Source organism: Ascaphus truei, unplaced genomic scaffold, assembly GCF_040206685.1.
Source record: "Ascaphus truei isolate aAscTru1 unplaced genomic scaffold, aAscTru1.hap1 HAP1_SCAFFOLD_415, whole genome shotgun sequence".
Classification (NCBI taxonomy): domain Eukaryota; kingdom Metazoa; phylum Chordata; class Amphibia; order Anura; family Ascaphidae; genus Ascaphus; species Ascaphus truei.
The window spans coordinates 269,553-296,108 of record NW_027456746.1 but is presented as its reverse complement, the minus strand read 5'-3'; the positions used below and the strand labels follow the sequence as shown (position 1 = coordinate 296,108).

At 62.4% G+C, this 26,556-nt stretch overlaps 1 protein-coding gene across 1 annotated transcript in view; it reads left to right on the top strand.

Annotated features, from left to right (window-relative positions):
- LOC142484007 (V-type proton ATPase 116 kDa subunit a 3-like) overlaps positions 1–26,556 on the top strand; it is a 79,546-nt gene that overhangs the window by 3,245 nt on the left and 49,745 nt on the right. Inside the window, 4 exon segments of the mRNA XM_075583966.1 lie at positions 231–353; positions 1,304–1,382; positions 1,464–1,693; positions 2,878–2,966. Of these exon segments, the coding sequence (XP_075440081.1) occupies positions 237–353; positions 1,304–1,382; positions 1,464–1,693; positions 2,878–2,966 (515 nt within the window). The 5' untranslated portion in view covers positions 231–236.

Below are 26,556 nucleotides of genomic sequence, written 5' to 3'. Positions count from 1 at the left end.
CTGTATCCATATGTATGTGTGTATACATCTGTATCCATATGTATGTGTGTATACATCTGTATCCATATGTATGTGTGTATACATCTGTATCCATATGTATGTGTGTATACATCTGTATCCATATGTATGTGTGTATACATCTGTATGTGTGTGTGTATATATACACACACACACACTCGCGTACGTGTGACGTCACCCTCTGCTATTTCTGTGTGTGTGTGTGTTTGCAGGACAGGATGGGTGCAATGTTTCGGGGTGAGGAGGTTTGCCTGGCACAGCTATTCCTGCAGTCCGGCAGCGAGTACCAGTGTGTGAGTGAGCTGGGGGAGCTCGGGCTGGTGGAGTTCAGAGACGTGAGTACAGCTGGCATACTGCTCTGGGCGATGGTACCTACCAGCCCAACTTCACTCTGTGCCCACCTCTACCCCTCCCCCTGTGCCCACCTCTACCCCTCACCCTGTGCCCACCTCTACCCCCCACCCTGTTCCCACCTCTACCCCCCACCCTGTGCCCACCTCTACCCCTCACCCTGTGCCCACCTCTACCCCTCATCCTGTGCCCACCTCTACCCCTCACCCTGTGCCCACCTCTACCCCTCATCCTGTGCCCACCTCTACCCCTCACCCTGTGCCCACCTCTACCCCTCATCCTGTGCCCACCTCTACCCCCCACCCTGTGCCCACCTCTACCCCCCACCCTGTGCCCACCTCTACCCCCCACCCTGTGCCCACCTCTACCCCCCACCCTGTGACCACCTCTACCCCTCACCCTGTGACCACCTCTACCCCTCACCCTGTGCCCACCTCTCCCCCTCACCCTGTGCCCACCTCTCCCCCTCTCCCTGTGCCCACCTCTCCCCCTCTCCCTGTGCCCACCTCTCCCCCTCTCCCTGTGCCCACCTCTCCCCCTCTCCCTGTGCCCACCTCTCCCCCTCTCCCTGTGCCCACCTCTCCCCCTCTCCCTGTGCCCACCTCTCCCCCTCTCCCTGTGCCCACCTCGCCCCTTCCGCTCACCCTGTGCCCACCTCCGCTCACCCTGTGCCCTCCTCGCCCGCCTCCGCTCACCCTGTGCCCGCCTCGCCCCCCTGTGCCTGCCTCGCCCCCCTGTGCCCTCCTCGCCCACCTCCGCTCACCCTGTGCCCGCCTCGCTCACCTCCGCTCACCCTGTGCCCGCCTCGCCCCCCTGTGCCCGCCTCGCCCCCCTGTGCCCGCCTCGCCCCCCTGTGCCCGCCTCGCCCCCCTGTGCCCGCCTCGCCCCCCTGTGCCCGCCTCCGCTCACCCTGTGCCCGCCTCGCCCCTTGCAGCTGAATCAGAATGTGAACGCGTTCCAGCGCCGCTTCGTGTCCGAGATCAGACGATGTGATGATATGGAGAAAACGTTCGGTAAGGGGCAGCGTCTCGCCCGCTATCGCCTCCCTCTCCCGCGGGGCACCGCTAACTGTCTCCCCCCCCCCCCCCCCCCAGGATACCTGGAGCAGGAGCTGCACCGGGCAGGGGTGGAGGTGCCTGTTTCGGTGGTCTCCCCACCAGCTCCCGTTCCCAGAGACGCGCTGAGGATACAAGAAGAGTCTGAGCAGCTGGCGAGAGAGCTGCGAGAGGTGTCTGGGAGCCGGCAGTCTCTGCGTGAGCGCCTCCGAGAGCTGCGAGAGTATGCCCACATCCTGCGAGAGAGCCAGAGATTCACAGGACCACTGGTGAGAGCAACGCTCTGCAGGGCTCTGGCAGGGGAGGGAGTAATGGTTTGATACTCTGCAGGTTTGTCAGGGGAGGAGTTAATGGGGCAACGCTCTGCAGGGCTCTGGCAGGGGAGAGGTTAATAGTGTGATACTCTGCAGGTCTGTCAGGGGAGGAGTTAATGGGGCAACGCTCTGCAGGGCTCTGGCAGGGGAGGGGGTAATGGAGCGATGCTCTGGCAAGGGAGGGAGAGGGTAACAGCACAACGCTCTCCGGGTCTCCGGTGGGGGAGGGGGTAATGGTGTGATGCTCTGCGGGTCACTGGCAGGTAGGGGTTAATGGTGAGATGCTCTGCAGATCTCCAGCAGGGGGTGGGGTAATGGCGCGATGCTCTGCATGTCTCCGATGGGGCATGGGGTAATGGCGCGATGCGCTGTGGGTCTCCGGCGGGGGAGGGACTAATGGCGCGATTCTCTGCGGGTCCCTGGTGGGGGAGGGGGTAATGTCACAACGCTCTGCGGATCTCCGGTGAGGGAGGGGGTAATGGTGCGATGCTCTGTGGGTCTCTGGAGGGGGTAATGGCGCGATGCTCTGCGTCTCCGGCGGGGGAGGGGGTAATGGCGCAACGCTCTGCTGGTCTCTGGAGGGGGTAATGGCGCGATGCTCTGCGTCTCCAGCAGGGGAGGGGGTAATGGCGCAATGCTCTGCGGGTCCCTGGCGGGGGAGGGGGTAATGGCGCGATGCTCTGCTGGTCTCTGGAGGGGGTAATGGCGCAATGCTCTGCGTCTCCGGCGGGGGAGGGGGTAATGGCGTGATGCTCTGCGGTTCTCTGGCTGGGGAAGGGGTAATGGCGCGATGCTCTGCGGTTCTCCGGCTGGGAAAGGGGTAATGGCGCGATGCTCTGGGGGTCCCTGGCGGGGGGAGGGGGTAATGGCGTGATGCTCTGCGGATCTCCGGCTGTGGAGGGGGTAATGGTGCGATGCTCTGCGGTTCTCCGGCGGGGGAGGGGGTGATGGCGTGATGCTCTGCGGATCTCCGGCAGGGGAGGGGGTGATGGCGTGATGCTCTGCGGATCTCCGGCTGTGGAGGGGGTAATGGCGCGATGCTCTGCGGTTCTCCGGCGGGGGAGGGGGTAATGGCGCGATGCTCTGGGGGTCCCTGGCGGGGGAGGGGGTAATGGATCTCATCTCATTGACCTTGGCAGCCGGAATCCGAATCCCCACGGAAGGACAGGACTGAGACGGACCCGCTGCTGGACCCTGCGCTGACCAACAGACAGGACCTCCGCGTGAGGTGTGTGTCCCCACTTTGCCTGTGTGTGCGTGTGCGTGTCCCCACTTTGCCTGTGTGTGCGTGTGTGTGTCCCCACTTTGCCTGTGTGTGCGTGTGCGTGTCCCCACTTTGCCTGTGTGTGCGTGTGCGTGTCCCCAAGTCACCCAACCTTTGCATGTACCTACTGTCACGGTAACTTGTGACAGGGTGTAATATACACAAATCTCTGGGTTGAATTGAACACGACTTAGATATAATAAATATAGTTTATTCTTTAAAGAAGGAGAACACACAGAATATACAAATAACAGGCCAGATACAGCACTTACTCAGGGGCTGACACTGGGTATAGGGGCTGACACTGGGTATAGGGGCTGACACTGGGCGTAGGGGCTGACACTGAGCATAGGGGCTGACACTGGGCGTAGGGGCTGACACTGGGCGTAGGGGCTGACACTGGGCGTAGGGGCTGACACTGGGTACAGGGGCTGACACTGGGTATAGGGGCTGACACTGGGTATAGGGGCTGACACTGAGCGTAGGGGCTGACACTGGGCGTAGGGGCTGACACTGGGCGTAGGGGCTGACACTGGGCGTAGGGGCTGACACTGGGCGTAGGGGCTGACACTGGGCGTAGGGGCTGACACTGGGCGTAGGGGCTGACACTGAGCATAGGGGCTGACACTGGGCGTAGGGGCTGACACTGAGCATAGGGGCTGACACTGGGCGTAGGGGCTGACACTGGGTATAGGGGCTGACACTGGGTATAGGGGCTGACACTGGGCGTAGGGGCTGACACTGAGCGTAGGGGCTGACACTGGGTATAGGGGCTGACACTGGGTATAGGGGCTGACACTGGGCATAGGGGCTGACACTGGGCATAGGGGCTGACACTGGGCGTAGGGGCTGACACTGGGTGTAGGGGCTGACACTGAGCGTAGGGGCTGACACTGAGCGTAGGGGCTGACACTGGGTATAGGGGCTGACACTGGGTATAGGGGCTGACACTGAGCGTAGGGGCTGACACTGGGTGTAGGGGCTGACACTGGGTGTAGGGGCTGACACTGGGCATAGGGGCTGACACTGAGCGTAGGGGCTGACACTGGGCATAGGGGCTGACACTGAGCGTAGGGGCTGACACTGGGCATAGGGGCTGACACTGAGCGTAGGGGCTGACACTGGGCATAGGGGCTGACACTGAGCGTAGGGGCTGACACTGAGCGTAGGGGCTGACACTGAGCATAGGGGCTGACACTGAGCGTAGGGGCTGACACTGGGTATAGGGGCTGACACTGGGCGTAGGGGCTGACACTGAGCGTAGGGGCTGACACTGGGTATAGGGGCTGACACTGAGCGTAGGGGCTGACACTGGGCGTAGGGGCTGACACTGGGCATAGGGGCTGACACTGAGCGTAGGGGCTGACACTGGGCGTAGGGGCTGACACTGGGTATAGGGGCTGACACTGGGCGTAGGGGCTGACACTGAGCGTAGGGGCTGACACTGGGCATAGGGGCTGACACTGGGTATAGGGGCTGACACTGAGCGTAGGGGCTGACACTGGGCGTAGGGGCTGACACTGGGTGTAGGGGCTGACACTGGGCGTAGGGGCTGACACTGGGCGTAGGGGCTGACACTGGGCGTAGGGGCTGACACTGGGCATAGGGGCTGACACTGGGTATAGGGGCTGACACTGGGCGTAGGGGCTGACACTGGGCGTAGGGGCTGACACTGGGTATAGGGGCTGACACTGAGCGTAGGGGCTGACACTGGGCGTAGGGGCTGACACTGAGCATAGGGGCTGACACTGAGCGTAGGGGCTGACACTGGGCATAGGGGCTGACACTGGGCGTAGGGGCTGACACTGGGCATAGGGGCTGACACTGGGCATATGGCTGACACTGGGCGTAGGGGCTGACACTGGGCATAGGGGCTGACACTGGGCATATGGCTGACACTGGGCGTAGGGGCTGACACTGGGTATAGGGGCTGACACTGGGTATAGGGGCTGACACTGGGCGTAGGGGCTGACACTGGGCGTAGGGGCTGACACTGAGCATAGGGGCTGACACTGGGCATAGGGGCTGACACTGGGCATATGGCTGACACTGGGCGTAGGGGCTGACACTGGGTATAGGGGCTGACACTGGGCATAGGGGCTGACACTGGGCGTAGGGGCTGACACTGAGCATAGGGGCTGACACTGGGCGTAGGGGCTGACACTGGGCGTAGGGGCTGACACTGGGCATATGGCTGACACTGGGCGTAGGGGCTGACACTGGGTATAGGGGCTGACACTGAGTATAGGGGCTGACACTGAGCGTAGGGGCTGACACTGGGCATAGGGGCTGACACTGGGCGTAGGGGCTGACACTGGGCGTAGGGGCTGACACTGGGTATAGGGGCTGACACTGGGTATAGGGGCTGACACTGAGCGTAGGGGCTGACACTGGGCATAGGGGCTGACACTGAGCGTAGGGGCTGACACTGGGCATAGGGGCTGACACTGACCATAGGGGCTGACACTGAGCGTAGGGGCTGACACTGGGCATAGGGGCTGACACTGGGCATAGGGGCTGACACTGGGCATATGGCTGACACTGGGCGTAGGGGCTGACACTGGGTATAGGGGCTGACACTGAGTATAGGGGCTGACACTGAGTGTAGGGGCTGACACTGGGCATAGGGGCTGACACTGGGCGTAGGGGCTGACACTGGGCATAGGGGCTGACACTGGGCGTAGGGGCTGACACTGGGCATAGGGGCTGACACTGGGTATAGGGGCTGACACTGAGCGTAGGGGCTGACACTGGGCATATGGCTGACACTGGGCGTAGGGGCTGACACTGGGCGTAGGGGCTGACACTGGGCATAGGGGCTGACACTGGGCGTAGGGGCTGACACTGGGTATAGGGGCTGACACTGGGCATAGGGGCTGACACTGGGCGTAGGGGCTGACACTGGGCGTAGGGGCTGACACTGGGCGTAGGGGCTGACACTGGGTATAGGGGCTGACACTGGGCATAGGGGCTGACACTGGGCGTAGGGGCTGACACTGGGCGTAGGGGCTGACACTGGGCGTAGGGGCTGACACTGGGCGTAGGGGCTGACACTGGGTATAGGGGCTGACACTGAGCGTAGGGGCTGACACTGGGTATAGGGGCTGACACTGAGCGTAGGGGCTGACACTGAGCATAGGGGCTGACACTGGGCGTAGGGGCTGACACTGGGCGTAGGGGCTGACACTGGGTATAGGGGCTGACACTGGGCATAGGGGCTGACACTGGGCGTAGGGGCTGACACTGAGCGTAGGGGCTGACACTGGGCGTAGGGGCTGACACTGAGCGTAGGGGCTGACACTGGGTATAGGGGCTGACACTGGGTATAGGGGCTGACACTGAGCGTAGGGGCTGACACTGAGCGTAGGGGCTGACACTGGGCGTAGGGGCTGACACTGGGCGTAGGGGCTGACACTGGGTATAGGGGCTGACACTGGGTATAGGGGCTGACACTGGGCGTAGGGGCTGACACTGAGCGTAGGGGCTGACACTGGGCGTAGGGGCTGACACTGAGCGTAGGGGCTGACACTGGGCGTAGGGGCTGACACTGGGCGTAGGGGCTGACACTGGGCGTAGGGGCTGACACTGGGTATAGGGGCTGACACTGGGTATAGGGGCTGACACTGGGTATAGGGGCTGACACTGGGTATAGGGGCTGACACTGGGTATAGGGGCTGACACTGGGCATAGGGGCTGACACTGAGTATAGGGGCTGACACTGGGCGTAGGGGCTGACACTGGGCATAGGGGCTGACACTGAGTATAGGGGCTGACACTGGGCGTAGGGGCTGACACTGGGCATAGGGGCTGACACTGGGCATAGGGGCTGACACTGAGCGTAGGGCTGACACTGGGCGTAGGGGCTGACACTGGGTGTAGGGGCTGACACTGGGTATAGGGGCTGACACTGGGCATAGGGGCTGACACTGGGCATAGGGGCTGACACTGGGCGTAGGGGCTGACACTGAGTATAGGGGCTGACACTGGGCGTAGGGGCTGACACTGGGTGTAGGGGCTGACACTGGGTGTAGGGGCTGACACTGGGCATAGGGGCTGACACTGGGCGTAGGGCTGACACTGGGCGTAGGGGCTGACACTGGGTGTAGGGGCTGACACTGGGTATAGGGGCTGACACTGGGCATAGGGGCTGACACTGGGCATAGGGGCTGACACTGGGCGTAGGGGCTGACACTGAGTATAGGGGCTGACACTGGGCGTAGGGGCTGACACTGGGTGTAGGGGCTGACACTGGGTGTAGGGGCTGACACTGGGCATAGGGGCTGACACTGGGCGTAGGGGCTGACACTGGGTATAGGGGCTGACACTGGGCGTAGGGCTGACACTGGGCGTAGGGGCTGACACTGGGTATAGGGGCTGACACTGGGCGTAGGGGCTGACACTGGGTATAGGGGCTGACACTGGGCATAGGGGCTGACACTGGGCGTAGGGGCTGACACTGAGCATAGGGGCTGACACTGGGCGTAGGGGCTGACACTGAGCATAGGGGCTGACACTGGGCGTAGGGGCTGACACTGGGTATAGGGGCTGACACTGGGCATAGGGGCTGACACTGGGCGTAGGGGCTGACACTGAGCATAGGGGCTGACACTGAGCGTAGGGGCTGACACTGGGCATAGGGGCTGACACTGGGCATAGGGGCTGACACTGGGCGTAGGGGCTGACACTGGGCGTAGGGGCTGACACTGGGCGTAGGGGCTGACACTGGGCATAGGGGCTGACACTGAGCATAGGGGCTGACACTGGGCGTAGGGGCTGACACTGGGCATAGGGGCTGACACTGAGCGTAGGGGCTGACACTGGGTATAGGGGCTGACACTGGGTATAGGGGCTGACACTGGGTATAGGGGCTGACACTGGGTATAGGGGCTGACACTGGGTATAGGGGCTGACACTGGGTATAGGGGCTGACACTGGGCGTAGGGGCTGACACTGGGCGTAGGGGCTGACACTGAGCATAGGGGCTGACACTGGGTATAGGGGCTGACACTGAGCATAGGGGCTGACACTGGGTATAGGGGCTGACACTGGGCGTAGGGGCTGACACTGGGCATAGGGGCTGACACTGAGCATAGGGGCTGACACTGGGTGTAGGGGCTGACACTGGGCATAGGGGCTGACACTGAGCATAGGGGCTGACACTGGGTATAGGGGCTGACACTGGGCATAGGGGCTGACACTGAGCGTAGGGGCTGACACTGGGTGTAGGGGCTGACACTGGGCGTAGGGGCTGACACTGGGTGTAGGGGCTGACACTGAGCGTAGGGGCTGACACTGGGCATAGGGGCTGACACTGAGCGTAGGGGCTGACACTGGGTATAGGGGCTGACACTGGGCATAGGGGCTGACACTGAGCGTAGGGGCTGACACTGGGTATAGGGGCTGACACTGGGCGTAGGGGCTGACACTGGGTGTAGGGGCTGACACTGAGCGTAGGGGCTGACACTGGGCATAGGGGCTGACACTGAGCGTAGGGGCTGACACTGGGTGTAGGGGCTGACACTGGGTATAGGGGCTGACACTGGGCATAGGGGCTGACACTGGGTATAGGGGCTGACACTGAGCATAGGGGCTGACACTGGGTATAGGGGCTGACACTGGGCATAGGGGCTGACACTGAGCGTAGGGGCTGACACTGGGTGTAGGGGCTGACACTGGGCATAGGGGCTGACACTGAGCGTAGGGGCTGACACTGGGCGTAGGGGCTGACACTGGGCGTAGGGGCTGACACTGGGCGTAGGGGCTGACACTGGGCGTAGGGGCTGACACTGAGCATAGGGGCTGACACTGGGTATAGGGGCTGACACTGGGCATAGGGGCTGACACTGGGTATAGGGGCTGACACTGAGCATAGGGGCTGACACTGGGTATAGGGGCTGACACTGGGCGTAGGGCCGACACTGGGCATAGGGGCTGACACTGAGCGTAGGGGCTGACACTGGGTGTAGGGGCTGACACTGGGTATAGGGGCTGACACTGGGTATAGGGGCTGACACTGGGCGTAGGGGCTGACACTGAGCATAGGGGCTGACACTGGGTATAGGGGCTGACACTGGGCATAGGGGCTGACACTGGGCGTAGGGGCTGACACTGAGCATAGGGGCTGACACTGGGCGTAGGGGCTGACACTGAGCGTAGGGGCTGACACTGAGCATAGGGGCTGACACTGGGCGTAGGGGCTGACACTGGGCGTAGGGGCTGACACTGAGCGTAGGGGCTGACACTGGGCATAGGGGCTGACACTGGGCGTAGGGGCTGACACTGAGCGTAGGGGCTGACACTGGGCGTAGGGGCTGACACTGAGCGTAGGGGCCGACACTGGGCATAGGGGCTGACACTGGGCGTAGGGGCTGACACTGGGCGTAGGGGCTGACACTGAGCATAGGGGCTGACACTGGGCGTAGGGGCTGACACTGAGCGTAGGGGCCGACACTGGGCATAGGGGCTGACACTGAGCGTAGGGGCTGACACTGGGCGTAGGGGCTGACACTGGGCGTAGGGGCTGACACTGGGCGTAGGGGCTGACACTGGGTATAGGGGCTGACACTGGGCATAGGGGCTGACACTGGGCGTAGGGGCTGACACTGGGCGTAGGGGCTGACACTGGGCGTAGGGGCTGACACTGGGCGTAGGGGCTGACACTGGGCATAGGGGCTGACACTGGGCGTAGGGGCTGACACTGGGTATAGGGGCTGACACTGGGTATAGGGGCTGACACTGGGCATAGGGGCTGACACTGGGCGTAGGGCTGACACTGGGCGTAGGGCTGACACTGGGCGTAGGGGCTGACACTGGGTATAGGGGCTGACACTGGGCGTAGGGGCTGACACTGGGCGTAGGGGCTGACACTGGGCGTAGGGGCTGACACTGGGCATAGGGGCTGACACTGGGCGTAGGGGCTGACACTGAGAATAGGGGCTGACACTGGGCGTAGGGGCTGACACTGGGCGTAGGGGCTGACACTGGGCGTAGGGGCTGACACTGGGTATAGGGGCTGACACTGGGCATAGGGGCTGACACTGGGTATAGGGGCTGACACTGGGCGTAGGGCTGACACTGGGCGTAGGGGCTGACACTGGGCGTAGGGGCTGACACTGGGCGTAGGGGCTGACACTGGGTATAGGGGCTGACACTGGGCATAGGGGCTGACACTGGGTATAGGGGCTGACACTGGGCGTAGGGCTGACACTGGGCGTAGGGGCTGACACTGGGCGTAGGGGCTGACACTGGGCGTAGGGGCTGACACTGGGCGTAGGGGCTGACACTGGGCGTAGGGGCTGACACTGGGCGTAGGGGCTGACACTGGGCGTAGGGGCTGACACTGGGTATAGGGGCTGACACTGGGCATAGGGGCTGACACTGGGCGTAGGGGCTGACACTGGGCATAGGGGCTGACACTGGGCGTAGGGGCTGACACTGGGCGTAGGGGCTGACACTGGGCATAGGGGCTGACACTGAGCGTAGGGGCTGACACTGGGTATAGGGGCTGACACTGGGTATAGGGGCTGACACTGGGCATAGGGGCTGACACTGGGCGTAGGGGGTATAGGGGCTGACACTGGGCATAGGGGCTGACACTGGGCGTAGGGGCTGACACTGGGCGTAGGGGCTGACACTGGGCGTAGGGGCTGACACTGGGCGTAGGGGCTGACACTGGGCATAGGGGCTGACACTGGGCATAGGGGCTGACACTGAGCGTAGGGGCTGACACTGAGCGTAGGGGCTGACACTGGGTATAGGGGCTGACACTGAGTGTAGGGGCTGACACTGAGCGTAGGGGCTGACACTGGGCGTAGGGGCTGACACTGGGCGTAGGGGCTGACACTGGGCGTAGGGGCTGACACTGGGCGTAGGGGCTGACACTGAGAATAGGGGCTGACACTGGGCGTAGGGGCTGACACTGGGTATAGGGGCTGACACTGAGCATAGGGGCTGACACTGGGCGTAGGGCTGACACTGAGCATAGGGGCTGACACTGGGCGTAGGGCTGACACTGGGTATAGGGGCTGACACTGAGCATAGGGGCTGACACTGGGCATAGGGGCTGACACTGGGCATAGGGGCTGACACTGGGCGTAGGGGCTGACACTGGGCGTAGGGGCTGACACTGGGCATAGGGGCTGACACTGAGCGTAGGGGCTGACACTGGGCATAGGGGCTGACACTGGGTATAGGGGCTGACACTGGGCGTAGGGGCTGACACTGGGTATAGGGGCTGACACTGGGCGTAGGGGCTGACACTGGGCGTAGGGGCTGACACTGGGCATAGGGGCTGACACTGGGCGTAGGGGCTGACACTGGGTGTAGGGGCTGACACTGAGCGTAGGGGCTGACACTGGGCGTAGGGGCTGACACTGGGCGTAGGGGCTGACACTGAGAATAGGGGCTGACACTGGGCGTAGGGGCTGACACTGGGTATAGGGGCTGACACTGGGCATAGGGGCTGACACTGGGCGTAGGGGCTGACACTGGGTATAGGGGCTGACACTGGGTATAGGGGCTGACACTGGGTATAGGGGCTGACACTGGGCGTAGGGCTGACACTGGGTATAGGGGCTGACACTGGGTATAGGGGCTGACACTGGGCGTAGGGCTGACACTGGGCATAGGGGCTGACACTGGGTATAGGGGCTGACACTGGGCATAGGGGCTGACACTGGGCGTAGGGGCTGACTCTGGGCATAGGGGCTGACACTGGGTATAGGGGCTGACACTGGGCGTAGGGGCTGACACTGGGCGTAGGGGCTGACACTGGGCGTAGGGGCTGACACTGGGCGTAGGGGCTGACACTGGGCGTAGGGGCTGACACTGGGCGTAGGGGCTGACACTGGGCGTAGGGGCTGACACTGGGCGTAGGGGCTGACACTGAGCGTAGGGGCTGACACTGGGTATAGGGGCTGACACTGGGTATAGGGGCTGACACTGGGCATAGGGGCTGACACTGGGCGTAGGGGCTGACACTGGGCGTAGGGGCTGACAATGAGCGTAGGGGCTGACACTGGGTATAGGGGCTGACACTGGGCGTAGGGGCTGACACTGGGCGTAGGGGCTGACACTGGGCGTAGGGGCTGACACTGGGCGTAGGGGCTGACACTGGGTATAGGGGCTGACACTGGGCGTAGGGGCTGACACTGAGCGTAGGGGCTGACACTGGGTATAGGGGCTGACACTGGGCGTAGGGGCTGACACTGGGCGTAGGGGCTGACACTGGGCGTAGGGGCTGACACTGGGCGTAGGGGCTGACACTGGGCGTAGGGGCTGACACTGGGCGTAGGGGCTGACACTGGGTATAGGGGCTGACACTGGGTATAGGGGCTGACACTGGGCATAGGGGCTGACACTGAGCGTAGGGGCTGACACTGGGTATAGGGGCTGACACTGGGTATAGGGGCTGACACTGGGTATAGGGGCTGACACTGGGTATAGGGGCTGACACTGGGCGTAGGGGCTGACACTGGGCGTAGGGGCTGACACTGGGCGTAGGGGCTGACAATGAGCGTAGGGGCTGACACTGGGCGTAGGGGCTGACACTGGGCGTAGGGGCTGACACTGGGCGTAGGGGCTGACACTGGGCGTAGGGGCTGACACTGGGCGTAGGGGCTGACACTGGGCGTAGGGGCTGACACTGGGCGTAGGGGCTGACACTGGGCGTAGGGGCTGACACTGGGCGTAGGGGCTGACACTGGGCGTAGGGGCTGACACTGGGTATAGGGGCTGACACTGAGCGTAGGGGCTGACACTGAGCGTAGGGGCTGACACTGAGCGTAGGGGCTGACACTGGGCGTAGGGGCTGACACTGGGCGTAGGGGCTGACACTGGGCATAGGGGCTGACACTGGGCGTAGGGGCTGACACTGGGCATAGGGGCTGACACTGGGCGTAGGGGCTGACACTGGGCGTAGGGGCTGACACTGGGCGTAGGGGCTGACACTGGGTATAGGGGCTGACACTGGGCATAGGGGCTGACACTGGGCATAGGGGCTGACACTGGGCATAGGGGCTGACACTGGGCGTAGGGGCTGACACTGGGCATAGGGGCTGACACTGGGTATATGGGATTCCAGTCCTATACCGTAGCATGCGATGCTAGACATTGGGCGACAATTATCTGAATCCCTCCTTGCCGGCTAACGTGGGAAGCATTGTTGGATCATGCCCCCAGTTGCCCCCAGTTGCCCCCAGTTGCCCCCAGTTGGTTGACACATGCGCACATCTGGCCCTTGGGGTCTCATTTCTCTAGCCCCACACTAAAGTCAGGGCGCCTAAAAGTTTACCAGCCTGGTATCTGGTCAGGAAACCCTTTGTCTGTAAGGCTACGGCCCGCACTGCAGGCAGGCAGCGCGCTGAGAGGCACAGACCGCTATGTAGGGAGGGGGAGCCGGAGCGGGGGGGGCGTGGTTTGAGCGGAGGGGGGCGTGGTTTGAGCGGAGGGGGCGTGGTTTGAGCGGAGGGGGGCGTGGTTTGAGCGGAGGGGGCGTGGTTTGAGCGGAGGGACCCGCTACTCTCCCCCCCCCTCCCTCCCTCCCTCCACGGGCTCGGTCTCCCGGGCTGCAGGAGGGAGCTGCTGCGGGCTGCTGGAAGGTAAGCAGCTCCCGCTCCCTCCCCCTTTCCCCACAAATGCCCTCCTCACACACGCTGATACACACACACACACCACCCCCTACCTTGTGAAGGAAGCTCCCACCCCCGCCGCTGATAGGCTCATCAGCGCACCACGTGACGCGTCACCGCTCGGGATCACAATTTTCTTGCATCCCCTGGCGGCTGACGCGTCACAGCACGTTGTGAGACGTGCAGCGAGGGGGGACTGGGGCCGGCTCAAGAAGGATTCCCCTGCTGGTGAGGAACGCGGCCATGCGCCGCCGGACGCAGCAGGAACAAAGCCTTAGTGTGAATTATGGCACTTACAGACCACTCAGGCTCCGCGTTTCTCCGCCCTATTGTACACAGAGTGGTCAAGCCTTTGATCAGGGGGGCTGTTGTAGACAAAGCGTTGCCCTCCTGAACATTAACATAAGGCAGAGCCAGTAACTTTCCCGGGCTTTCATACCAGCCTTGCAAAACAGTATATTCTTTAATATCTACACATATTAAAATCCATTCGGCTGGGCCGAGCGGATTGAAACTTGCCAGACCCTCATGCCGGAGGGGACTCTCCATGGTGACCAAGTTTCAGCTCGCTGTGACCCACTGAACCGGAGTTACACAATTGCAGTTTTAAAAGCACTTTTGAACACGGCTTTTTTCTGCCATGCAAGTCAATGGCAGAAACCCAAACTTTACCATTACCCTGACTCCGTTCTGTTGCCCCGAGAGGGTCAGTATTTGCCATGCAATCCTGCGGAACTATGACTACATGGTGGCCGAATCTCAGCCCTCTATTTTGAACAGAACCGGAGTTATGGGTTCTAGGTTTCTGCTCATTCTGACTTAGCCGTTTTTAATCGCGGCTTTTACCTCCGCCATTAGAGTCTATGGTGCGACCCTTATAACGAGCGCGACCCTTTACTGGGGTCATTAACCCTCGGACCCGGTTGGGGTCGTATGAGGGGGTTCCCAAGGGTCTAGGGGCAAAAAGAATTGTATTCCTGGGTGCCCTAGAACCTAAGTTTCCCACGCCAATTGAACCTGACCTTGACCGGGGAGTGATCAAAGCTCTCTTTCAGATAATGTATCCGCTATTGCGGTCTGGATGGCTGCCAACCCGTTCCTGGAGGTCGGCTTCGAGGAATCCCCATTGACATGAATGGCTCCATTGACTTTCAATGGGGAACCGCCGCCGCTCCTCCTCTCGGGCGCCACCTGCAGGTCTTCTATGATAACGGGCCCAAATCGCCGGAATCTCCATACGGTTACATGGGGCTGTAATGGCGACCTATGGAGAGACTGCAAAATGGAGCCTGAAAAGGCGGGAAAAGGGACAAAGGGCCATAAACACAAAATTAACATTATCCCTTTCCCTCCCGTCTGGATCCCAGTGTATGTGGTTGGTGCATACTCTGCAAAGGTACAACCACCAATAATTGCACCAATATACACATCGCAGGTGGTGGTAGCTTTAGCAATACTTGCCGGTACCGGTGAAGAAGTGTCGTTGCCGTTAGCCAAGGTCAGGGATTGGAGAATTCCGGAAGGTCGGTGTCCAAGCAGGGCTCGAGAGCCAGAGATTGACGTCCGCCAGGCCAAGTCGTGACCTGAGTGAAATACAGAGAGAGAAAGTGCCAGCGTAGTGATCCACAAGTGGAGACTGTGTCGAGCGATGTGGGAATGGCAGGACAGGCATAATATCGTGAGGCTGGCGAATAGGAAGAGGGGGCGGACCTGGAGGAGTGCGTGGAGCTGTCCAGGATAGGTCCCCTTGATTGGCAGGCAGGTGAGGGTTTAATCTGAGGAAAAAGCCTGTTAGTCAATTGGGGGCGTGGTTAAGAGCAGTGAATAAATTATCTTCACCCAGCGCGCGCGTGAACAGGACACATGGCAGCCGCATGAGGGAGAGGCAGCCGCGGAGCAGAGGTGGACCACCGGAGGCGGTGGGGAACCCCCAGGGCAGTGTGAGGTGACCGGTGTCGGCGAGGGGGACGCACCACGGCAGCAGCAGGTAACGAAGGTGAGGAGGGGTCGCGCTGTGAGCGCCGCGATCCCCGAATCCTCACACTGCAATACAGGATATGATAATACAGGGCAGAGGTAGGGAGCAGTTCACCGACCTTGGCCTGAGATGCAGGGATAGTCAAGTCCAATTCCGGGGACGAGGTAGGCGGCAAGCAGGGGTGGTCATGTCCAGGTAGAGGTCAAGCACGATCCGGTAAAGACAGGGCTCAAGCAAAACAAGGTACAAAGTACTTTACACGAGTACTGAAGGGAGCAATTGCCTGCTATTTAAAGCCCAGAAGCAGCTGTTGGCAACGAGGACCAGAGATGAGGAGGAGGAATTGCCAGGAAGCAAGATGGCGACGGTAGCTTTAGTGAGGGCGAGAGGTCACTTCTTGTCGGCAGCCATCTTGGGTATCCAGACAGATCCCTTATAGTATACCTCCCCCCCCTTCAGGGTCGAACTCCAGGGCGACTAGATCCTGGTTTATCTGGATGTCCCCGGTGGGGGAGGTTGGGGCGTATCTGGACGAGTACTTGGGAAATGTTGAGGTGTACTCTGGGGAACTGGGATGTATCTAGGGCAGGTCAGGGAATAATTGTGCGAGCTTGGACTGTAACTGGTGGGGCTGGGGATCAGGGAGTAACTGAGACTGGTCGGGCTGTAACTGGCACTGGTCGGGCTGTGGGATGTCGGAGATGAGGAGGTGGGCAACTGTCTTGGCTTTCTGGATGCGTTGGAGCATGGTAATGGCGGACACGGTCTTAGATGGAGGAACGATGGGAACCTTATCCATAGCGTCTGTCATCCGTGGACAACTGGCAGGATAGGACACTATCCTTCACCTTCTTGGATCCTGGGCGATAGGAGACCCTGACAGGGTGGAAGGCATTCCCCATCACAGGCAGACCCCCAAGTTAGTATCTGTCCTGAGGTCCAGTCAATCCGGGGGTTATGAATTTATAGCCAAGGGAGCCCCAGGATGGCATTGATGGTTGGGGAATGGATAACATCCAGCTGAAGAACCTCGTGGTGCAGACCACCGACCATGACTTTGAGCCGAGTCGTCTCTTGCGAAACGAACCCAGATCCCAATGGTCTACTATCAATATAGGAGATACCCAAGGGCATGTCCTTTCTCTGGAGAGGAATATTGACTTGCTGAGGAAAGGCTTGATCCACGAACATGGTATGTGTGCAGCGCACAGCCAAGAAGGGGATGAGGAGCAGGTCTGGCAAAAAATCTTTATTTAGGTTCCATAAAAACGGGGGTTGTAACCCCCGTTTTTATGGAACCTAAATAAAGATTTTTTGCCAGACCTGCTCCTCATCCCCTTCTTGGCTGTGCGCTGCACACATACCATTTTGGATTTCCCTCACCAGGATACAGCTGCACGCCGATGGAGATAGCAACTGGAGGCTTCATTCTGTGAGTACTTCACCTGAGGCCAGCCCAATGAGGTAAAGGAGGGTGTTTTTATGCATCTACCCCCACCTTCAGGGTGACTAGAGCCCCATTATAGGTTTTGTACCAATTATTATTCCCCAGTTAGCCTTTATTCTCCTTTCAATACTATATATAGTTCCATGTACTTGAGCACCATATTGTTATTACTGTATATTGATCCACGAACATGCCAGTGGCTCCAGAATCCACGAAGGCCTTGGTAGTAACCAGATGGTTCTGCCAGGATAAACAGATGGGGATCATCAGGCGACTGGAAGATGGGGATATGGCACATATGCTCAGAGGCAACTCCCCTGTTTGTGCTGGGCACCGGCAGTCTCCAGATTTATGGGCAGACCCGTACCATACGGCCTGTCACCACGGTAGATGCACAATCCCAAGGAGCGACGGTGCCGCTTCTCCCATTCCGTGAGACGCAAATTGCCCAACTGCATGGGCTCCGCCGATTCGTCTGAGGCTTTATTAGGAGGAAACTCAGGAGGTGGGGCCAATGGAGCAGACCGGACCCTGTGATAACGGCCCCGCTCCTGACGTCTCTCCCTCATCCAAAGATCGAGGGAAATGCAAAGGGTGATCAGGCCTCCTAGATCCGCGGGCATGTCCCTGCAAGTTAATTCATCTTTAAGTCTCATCGTTGCCCTGACGGAAAGCAGACTTCAGGGCCCCCTCGTTCCAATCGGTCTCCGCTGCCAGGGTCCTAAACTCAATCGCATATTGTCTCCCATTGTGTGGGAGCCTCGTTTAATCTGCAGGAGTGCAGATTCGGCAGAAGTTGCACGACCGGATGATCGTCCGGAAGGTCTGCATGAAGGCGCCGGAGTCATTCAACAGGGCGGAGCCTTTCTCATAGAGGGGGGACGCCCAGGCTAACGCTTCATCCGTGAGGAGGGAGAAGATGTACGTGTCACGCCGTGCTCACCACAAACAAGGCGGGACCCCGGGACTGAGATGGGAATGGGTAGAAACGCCACCCACAGCCATGAGGGCACCTCTGGAGTGTAGGTTGGTCGACGTAGCCGGGTCGGGTTGGAGAGATACGGATCGTTGTTATACTTGCTGGGGTCTGGGTAGGAGAGGTCCAGATCGTTGGAGGTACTATTAGCCGTGGTCGGAACTGGGATTAGTGCTGATCCCTGGGATTATTCCTGCTCTCCCGGCACAGGGCGCGCTGATCCCTGGGATTAGTGCCGCTCTCCCGGCACAGGCCGCGCTGATCCCTGGGATTAGTGCTGCTCTCCCGGCACAGGGCGCGCTGATCCCTGGGATTATTCCCGCTCTCCCGGCACAGGCCGCGCTGATCCCTGGGATTATTCCCACTCTCCCGGCACAGGGCGCGCTGATCCCTGGGATTAGTGCTGCTCTCCCGGCACAGGGCGCGCTGATCCCTGGGATTAGTGCCGCTCTCCCGGCACAGGCCGCGCTGATCCCTGGGATTAGTGCTGCTCTCCCGGCACAGGCCGCGCTGATCCCCGGGATTATTCCCGCTCTCCCGGCACAGGCCGCGCTGATCCCTGGGATTAGTGCTGCTCTCCCGGCACAGGGCGCGCTGATCCCTGGGATTAGTGCTGCTCTCCCGGCACAGGGCGCGCTGATCCCTGGGATTAGTGCTGCTCTCCCGGCACAGGGCGCGCTGATCCCTGGGATTATTCCCGCTCTCCCGGCACAGGCCGCGCTGATCCCTGGGATTATTCCCGCTCTCCCGGCACAGGGCGCGCTGATCCCTGGGATTAGTGCTGCTCTCCCGGCACAGGGCGCGCTGATCCCTGGGATTATTCCCGCTCTCCCGGCACAGGGCGCGCTGATCCCTGGGATTATTCCCGCTCTCCCGGCACAGGGCGCGCTGATCCCTGGGATTATTCCCGCTCTCCCGGCACAGGGCGCTGATCCCTGGGATTAGTGCTGCTCTCCCGGCACAGGGCACGCTGATCCCTGGGATTAGTGCTGCTCTCCCGGCACAGGGCGCGCTGATCCCTGGGGTTAGTCCCGCTCTCCCGGCACAGGGCGCGCTGATCCCTGGGATTATTCCCGCTCTCCCGGCACAGGGCGCTGATCCCTGGGATTAGTGCTGCTCTCCCGGCACAGGCCACGCTGATCCATGGGATTATTCCCGCTCTCCCGGCACAGGGCGCTGATCCCTGGGATTATTCCCGCTCTCCCGGCACAGGGTGCTGATACCTGGGATTATTCCCGCTCTCCCGGCACAGGGCGCTGATACCTGGGATTATTCCCGCTCTCCCGGCACAGGGCGCTGATCCCTGGGATTAGTGCTGCTCTCCCGGCACAGGGCGCTGATCCCTGGGATTATTCCCGCTCTCCCGGCACAGGGCGCGCTGATCCCTGGGATTATTCCCGCTCTCCCGGCACAGGGCGCTGATCCCTGGGATTAGTGCTGCTCTCCCGGCACAGGACGCGCTGATCCCTGGGATTAGTGCTGCTCTCCCGGCACAGGGCGCTGATCCCTGGGATTAGTGCTGCTCTCCCGGCACAGGGCGCGCTGATCCCTGGGATTAGTGCTGCTCTCCCGGCACAGGGCGCGCTGATCCCTGGGATTAGTCCCGCTCTCCCGGCACAGGACGCGCTGATCCCTGGGATTATTCCCGCTCTCCCGGCACAGGGCGCTGATCCCTGTCATTAGTCCCGCTCTCCCGGCACAGGGTGCGCTGATCCCTGGGATTATTCCCGCTCTCCCGGCACAGGGCGCTGATCCCTGGGATTATTCCCGCTCTCCCGGCACAGGCCGTGCTGATCCCTGGGATTAGTGCTGCTCTCCTGGCACAGGGCGCTGATCCCTGGGATTATTCCCGCTCTCCCGGCACAGGGCGCGCTGATCCCTGGGATTAGTGCTGCTCTCCCGGCACAGGGCGCTGATCCCTGGGATTATTCCCGCTCTCCCGGCACAGGGCGCTGATCCCCGGGATTAGTGCTGCTCTCCCGGCACAGGGCGCGCTGATCCCTGGGATTATTCCCGCTCTCCCGGCACAGGGCGCGCTGATCCCTGGGATTAGTCCCGCTCTCCCGGCACAGGGCGCGCTGATCCCTGGGATTAGTGCTGCTCTCCCGGCACAGGGCGCGCTGATCCCTGGGATTAGTGCTGCTCTCCCGGCACAGGCCGCGCTGATCCCTGGGATTAGTCCCGCTCTCCCGGCACAGGGCGCGCTGATCCCTGGGATTATTCCCGCTCTCCCGGCACAGGGCGCGCTGATCCCTGGGATTATTCCCGCTCGCCCGGCACAGGGCGCGCTGATCCCTGGGATTATTCCCGCTCTCCCGGCACAGGGCGCGCTGATCCCTGGGATTATTCCCGCTCTCCCGGCACAGGGCGCGCTGATCCCTGGGATTAGTGCTGCTCTCCCGGCACAGGGCGCTGATCCCTGGGATTAGTGCTGCTCTCCCGGCACAGGGCGCGCTGATCCCTGGGATTAGTGCTGCTCTCCCGGCACAGGGCGCACTGATCCCTGCGATTAGTCCCGCTCTCCCGGCACAGGGCGCGCTGATCCCTGGGATTATTCCCGCTCTCCCGGCACAGGGCGCGCTGATCCCTGGGATTATTCCCGCTCTCCCGGCACAGGGCGCTGATCCCTGGGATTAGTGCTGCTCTCCCGGCACAGGGCGCGCTGATCCCTGCGATTATTCCCGCTCTGCCGGCACAGGGCGCTGATCCCTGGGATTAGTCCCGCTCTCCCGGCACAGGCCGCGCTGATCCCTGGGATTATTCCCGCTCTCCCGGCACAGGGCGCGCTGATCCCTGGGATTAGTGCTGCTCTCCCGGCACAGGGCGCTGATCCCTGGGATTATTCCCGCTCTCCCGGCACAGGGCGCGCTGATCCCTGGGATTATTCCCGCTCTCCCGGCACAGGGCGCTCTGATCCCTGGGATTATTCCCGCTCTCCCGGCACAGGACGTGCTGATCCCTGGGATTATTCCCGCTCTCCCGGCACAGGCCGCGCTGATCCCTGGGATTAGTGCTGCTCTCCCGGCACAGGGCGCGCTGATCCCTGGGATTAGTGCTGCTCTCCCGGCACAGGACGCGCTGATCCCTGGGATTATTCCCGCTCTCCCGGCACAGGGCGCGCTGATCCCTGGGATTATTCCCGCTCTCCCGGCACAGGGCGCACTGATCCCTGGGATTATTCCCGCTCTCCCGGCACAGGGCGCGCTGATCCCTGGGATTAGTGCTGCTCTCCCGGCACAGGGCGCGCTGATCCCTGGGATTATTCCCGCTCTCCCGGCACAGGGCGCGCTGATCCCTGGGATTAGTGCTGCTCTCCCGGCACAGTGCGCTGATCCCTGCGATTATTCCCGCTCTCCCGGCACAGGGCGCGCTGATCCCTGGGATTAGTGCTGCTCTCCCGGCACAGGGCGCGCTGATCCCTGGGATTATTCCCGCTCTCCCGGCACAGGGCGCGCTGATCCCTGGGATTAGTGCTGCTCTCCCGGCACAGGGCGCTGATCCCTGGGATTATTCCCGCTCTCCCGGCACAGGGCGCGCTGATTCCTGGGATTAGTGCTGCTCTCCCGGCACAGGGCGCTGATCCCTGGGATTATTCCCGCTCTCCCGGCACAGGGCGCTGATCCCTGGGATTATTCCCGCTCTCCCGGCACAGGGCGCGCTGATCCCTGGGATTAGTGCTGCTCTCCCGGCACAGGGCGCGCTGATCCCTGGGATTATTCCTGCTCTCCCGGCACAGGCCGCGCTGATCCCTGGGATTATTCCCGCTCTCCCGGCACAGGGCGCTGATCCCTGGGATTAGTGCTGCTCTCCCGGCACAGGGCGCGCTGATCCCTGGGATTAGTGCTGCTCTCCCGGCACAGGGCGCGCTGATCCCTGGGATTAGTCCTGCTCTCCCGGCACAGGGCACGCTGATCCCTGGGATTAGTGCTGCTCTCCCGGCACAGGGCGCTGATCCCTGGGATTAGTCCCGCTCTCCCGGCACAGGGCGCTGTTCCCTGGGATTAGTCCCGCTCTCCCGGCACAGGCCGCGCTGATCCCTGGGATTATTCCCGCTCTCCCGGCACAGGGCGCGCTGATCCCTGGGATTAGTGCTGCTCTCCCGGCACAGGGCGCTGATCCCTGGGATTATTCCCGCTCTCCCGACACAGGGCGCGCTGATCCCTGGGATTAGTCCCGCTCTCCCGGCACAGGGCGCTGATCCCTGGGATTAGTGCTGCTCTCCCGGCACAGGGCGCGCTGATCCCTGGGATTAGTCCTGCTCTCCCGGCACAGGGCGCTGATCCCTGGGATTATTCCCGCTGTCCCGGCACAGGGCGCTGATCCCTGGGATTAGTGCTGCTCTCCCGGCACAGGGCGCGCTGATCCCTGGGATTATTCCCACTCTCCCGGCACAGGGCGCTGATCCCTGGGATTAGTGCTGCTCTCCCGGCACAGGGCGCGCTGATCCCTGGGATTAGTGCTGCTCTCCCGGCACAGGCCGCGCTGATCCCTGGAATTATTCCCGCTCTCCCGGCACAGGCCGCGCTGATCCCTGGGATTAGTGCTGCTCTCCCGGCACAGGGCGCTGATCCCTGGGATTATTCCCGCTCTCCCGGCACAGGGCGCGCTGATACCTGGGATTAGTGCTGCTGTCCCGGCACAGGGCGCTGATCCCTGGGATTATTCCCGCTCTCCCGGCACAGGGCGCGCTGATCCCTGGGATTATTCCCGCTCTCCCGGCACAGGGCGCGCTGATCCCTGGGATTATTCCCGCTCTCCCGGCACAGGGCGCTGATCCCTGGGATTAGTGCTGCTCTCCCGGCACAGGACGCGCTGATCCATGGGATTATTCCCGCTCTCCCGGCACAGGACGCGCTGATCCATGGGATTATTCCCGCTCTCCCGGCACAGGGCGCGCTGATCCCTGGGATTAGTGCTGCTCTCCCGGCACAGGGCGCTGATCCCTGGGATTAGTGCTGCTCTCCCGGCACAGTGCGCGCTGATCCCTGGGATTAGTCCCGCTCTCCCGGCACAGGGCGCTGATCCCTGGGATTATTCCCGCTCTCCCGGCACAGGCCGCGCTGATCCCTGGGATTAGTGCTGCTCTCCCGGCACAGGGCGCTGATCCCTGGGATTATTCCCGCTCTCCCGGCACAGGGCGCGCTGATCCCTGGGATTAGTGCTGCTCTCCCGGCACAGGGCGCTGATCCCTGGGATTAGTGCTGCTCTCCCGGCACAGGGCGCGCTGATCCCTGGGATTATTCCCGCTCTCCCGGCACAAGGCGCGCTGATCCCTGGGATTAGTGCTGCTCTCCCGGCACAGGGCGCGCTGATCCCTGGGATTATTCCTGCTCTCCCGGCACAGGGCGCGCTGATCCCTGGGATTATTCCCGCTCTCCCGGCACAGGCCGCGCTGATCTCTGGGATTATTCCCGCTCTCCTGGCACAGGGCGCGCTGATCCCTGGGATTATTCCCGCTCTCCCGGCACAGGACGCGCTGATCCCTGGGATTATTCCCGCTCTCCCGGCACAAGGCGCGCTGATCCCTGGGATTAGTGCTGCTCTCCCGGCACAGGGCGCGCTGATCCCTGGGGTTAGTCCCGCTCTCCCGGCACAGGGCGCGCTGATCCCTGGGATTATTCCCACTCTCCCGGCACAGGGCGCGCTGATCCCTGGGATTAGTGCTGCTCTCCCGGCACAGGGCGCGCTGATCCCTGGGATTATTCCCGCTCTCCCGGCACAGGGCGCTGATCCCTGGGATTAGTGCTGCTCTCCCGGCACAGGGCGCGCTGATCCCTGGGATTAGTGCTGCTCTCCCGGCACAGGGCGCGCTGATCCCTGGGATTATTCCCGCTCTCCCGGCACAGGGCGCTGATCCCTGGGATTAGTGCTGCTCTCCCGGCACAGGGCTCGCTGATCCCTGGGATTAGTGCTGCTCTCCCGGCACAGGGCGCTGATCCCTGGGATTATTCCCGCTCTCCCGGCACAGGGCGCTGATCCCTGGGATTAGTGCTGCTCTCCCGGCACAGGGCGCGCTGATCCCTGGGATTAGTGCTGCTCTCCCGGCACAGGGCGCTGATCCCTGGGATTAGTGCTGCTCTCCCGGCACAGGGCGCGCTGATCCCTGGGATTATTCCCGCTCTCCCGGCACAGGGCGCTGATCCCTGGGATTAGTCCCGCTCTCCCGGCACAGGGCGCGCTGATCCCTGGGATTATTCCCGCTCTCCCGGCACAGGGCGCTGATCCCTGGGATTAGTCCCGCTCTCCCGGCACAGGGCGCGCTGATCCCTGGGATTATTCCCGCTCTCCCGGCACAGGGCGCTGATCCCTGGGATTATTCCCGCTCTCCCGGCACAGGCCGCGCTGATCCCTGGGATTCGTGCTGCTCTCCCGGCACAGGGCGCGCTGATCCCTGGGATTAGTGCTGCTCTCCCGGCACAGGGCGCGCTGATCCCTGGGATTATTCCCGCTCTCCCGGCACAGGGCGCGCTGATCCCTGGGATTAGTCCCGCTCTCCCGGCACAAGGCGCGCTGATCCCTGGGATTATTCCCGCTCTCCCGGCACAGGGCGCTGATCCCTGGGATTATTCCCGCTCTCCCGGCACAGGCCGCGCTGATCCCTGGGATTAGTGCTGCTCTCCCGGCACAGGACGCGCTGATCCCTGGGATTAGTGCTGCTCTCCCGGCACAGGGCGCGCTGATCCCTGGGATTATTCCCGCTCTCCCGGCACAGGGCGCGCTGATCCCTGGGATTAGTGCTGCTCTCCCGGCACAGGGCGCGCTGATCCCTGGGATTATTCCCGCTCTCCCGGCACAGGCCGCGCTGATCCCTGGGATTATTCCCGCTCTCCCGGCACAGGGCACGCTGATCTCTGGGATTATTCCCGCTCTCCCGGCACAGGGCGCTGATCCCTGGGATTATTCCCGCTCTCCCGGCACAGGGCGCGCTGATCCCTGGGATTATTCCCGCTCTCCCGGCACAGGCCGCGCTGATCTCTGGGATTAGTGCTGCTCTCCCGGCACAGGGCGCGCTGATCCCTGGGATTAGTCCTGCTCTCCCGGCACAGGGCGCGCTGATCCCTGGGATTATTCCCGCTCTCCCGGCACAGGGCGCTGATCCCTGGGATTATTCCCGCTCTCCCGGCACAGGGCGCTGATCCCTGGGATTAGTGCTGCTCTCCCGGCACAGGGCGCTGTTCCCTGGGATTATTCCCGCTCTCCCGGCACAGGGCGCGCTGATCCCTGGGATTAGTCCTGCTCTCCCGGCACAGGGCGCGCTGATCCCTGGGATTATTCCCGCTCTCCCGGCACAGGGCGCGCTGATCCCTGGGATTATTCCCGCTCTCCCGGCACAGGGCGCGCTGATCCCTGGGATTATTCCCGCTCTCCCGGCACAGGGCGCGCTGATCCCTGGGATTAGTCCTGCTCTCCCGGCACAGGGCGCGCTGATCCCTGGGATTATTCCCGCTCTCCCGGCACAGGGCGCGCTGATCCCTGGGATTATTCCCGCTCTCCCGGCACAGGGCGCGCTGATCCCTGGGATTATTCCCGCTCTCCCGGCACAGGGCGCGCTGATCCCTGCGATTATTCCCGCTCTCCCGGCACAGGGCGCGCTGATCCCTGGGATTATTCCCGCTCTCCCGGCACAGGGCGCGCTGATCCCTGGGATTATTCCCGCTCTCCCGGCACAGGCCGCGCTGATCCCTGGGATTATTCCCGCTCTCCCGGCACAGGGCGCGCTGATCCCTGGGATTATTCCCGCTCTCCCGGCACAGGGCGCTGATCCCTGGGATTAGTCCCGCTCTCCCGGCACAGGCCGCGCTGATCCCTGGGATTATTCCCACTCTCCCGGCACAGGGCGCTGATCCCTGGGATTAGTGCTGCTCTCCCGGCACAGGGCGCGCTGATCCCTGGGATTAGTCCTGCTCTCCCGGCACAGGCCGCGCTGATCCCTGGGATTAGTCCCGCTCTCCCGGCACAGGGCGCGCTGATCCCTGGGATTATTCCCGCTCTCCCGGCACAGGGCGCGCTGATCCCTGGGATTAGTGCTGCTCTCCCGGCACAGGGCGCGCTGATCCCTGGGATTATTCCCGCTCTCCCGGCACAGGCCGCGCTGATCCCTGGGATTATTCCCGCTCTCCCGGCACAGGGTGCGCTGATCCCTGGGATTAGTGCCGCTCTCCCGGCACAGGGCGCGCTGATCCCTGGGATTAGTCCCGCTCTCCCGACACAAGGCGCGCTGATCCCTGGGATTATTCCCGCTCTCCCGGCACAGGGCGCGCTGATCCCTGTGATTAGTGCTGCTCTCCCGGCATGGCGCGCTGATCCCTGGGATTAGTGCTGCTCTCCCGGCACAGGGCGCGCTGATCCCTGGGATTATTCCCGCTCTCCCGGCACAGGACGCGCTGATCCCTGGGATTAGTCCCGCTCTCCCGGCACAGGGCGCGCTGATCCCTGGGATTATTCCCGCTCTCCCGGCACAGGGTGCGCTGATCCCTGGGATTAGTGCCGCTCTCCCGGCACAGGGCGCGCTGATCCCTGGGATT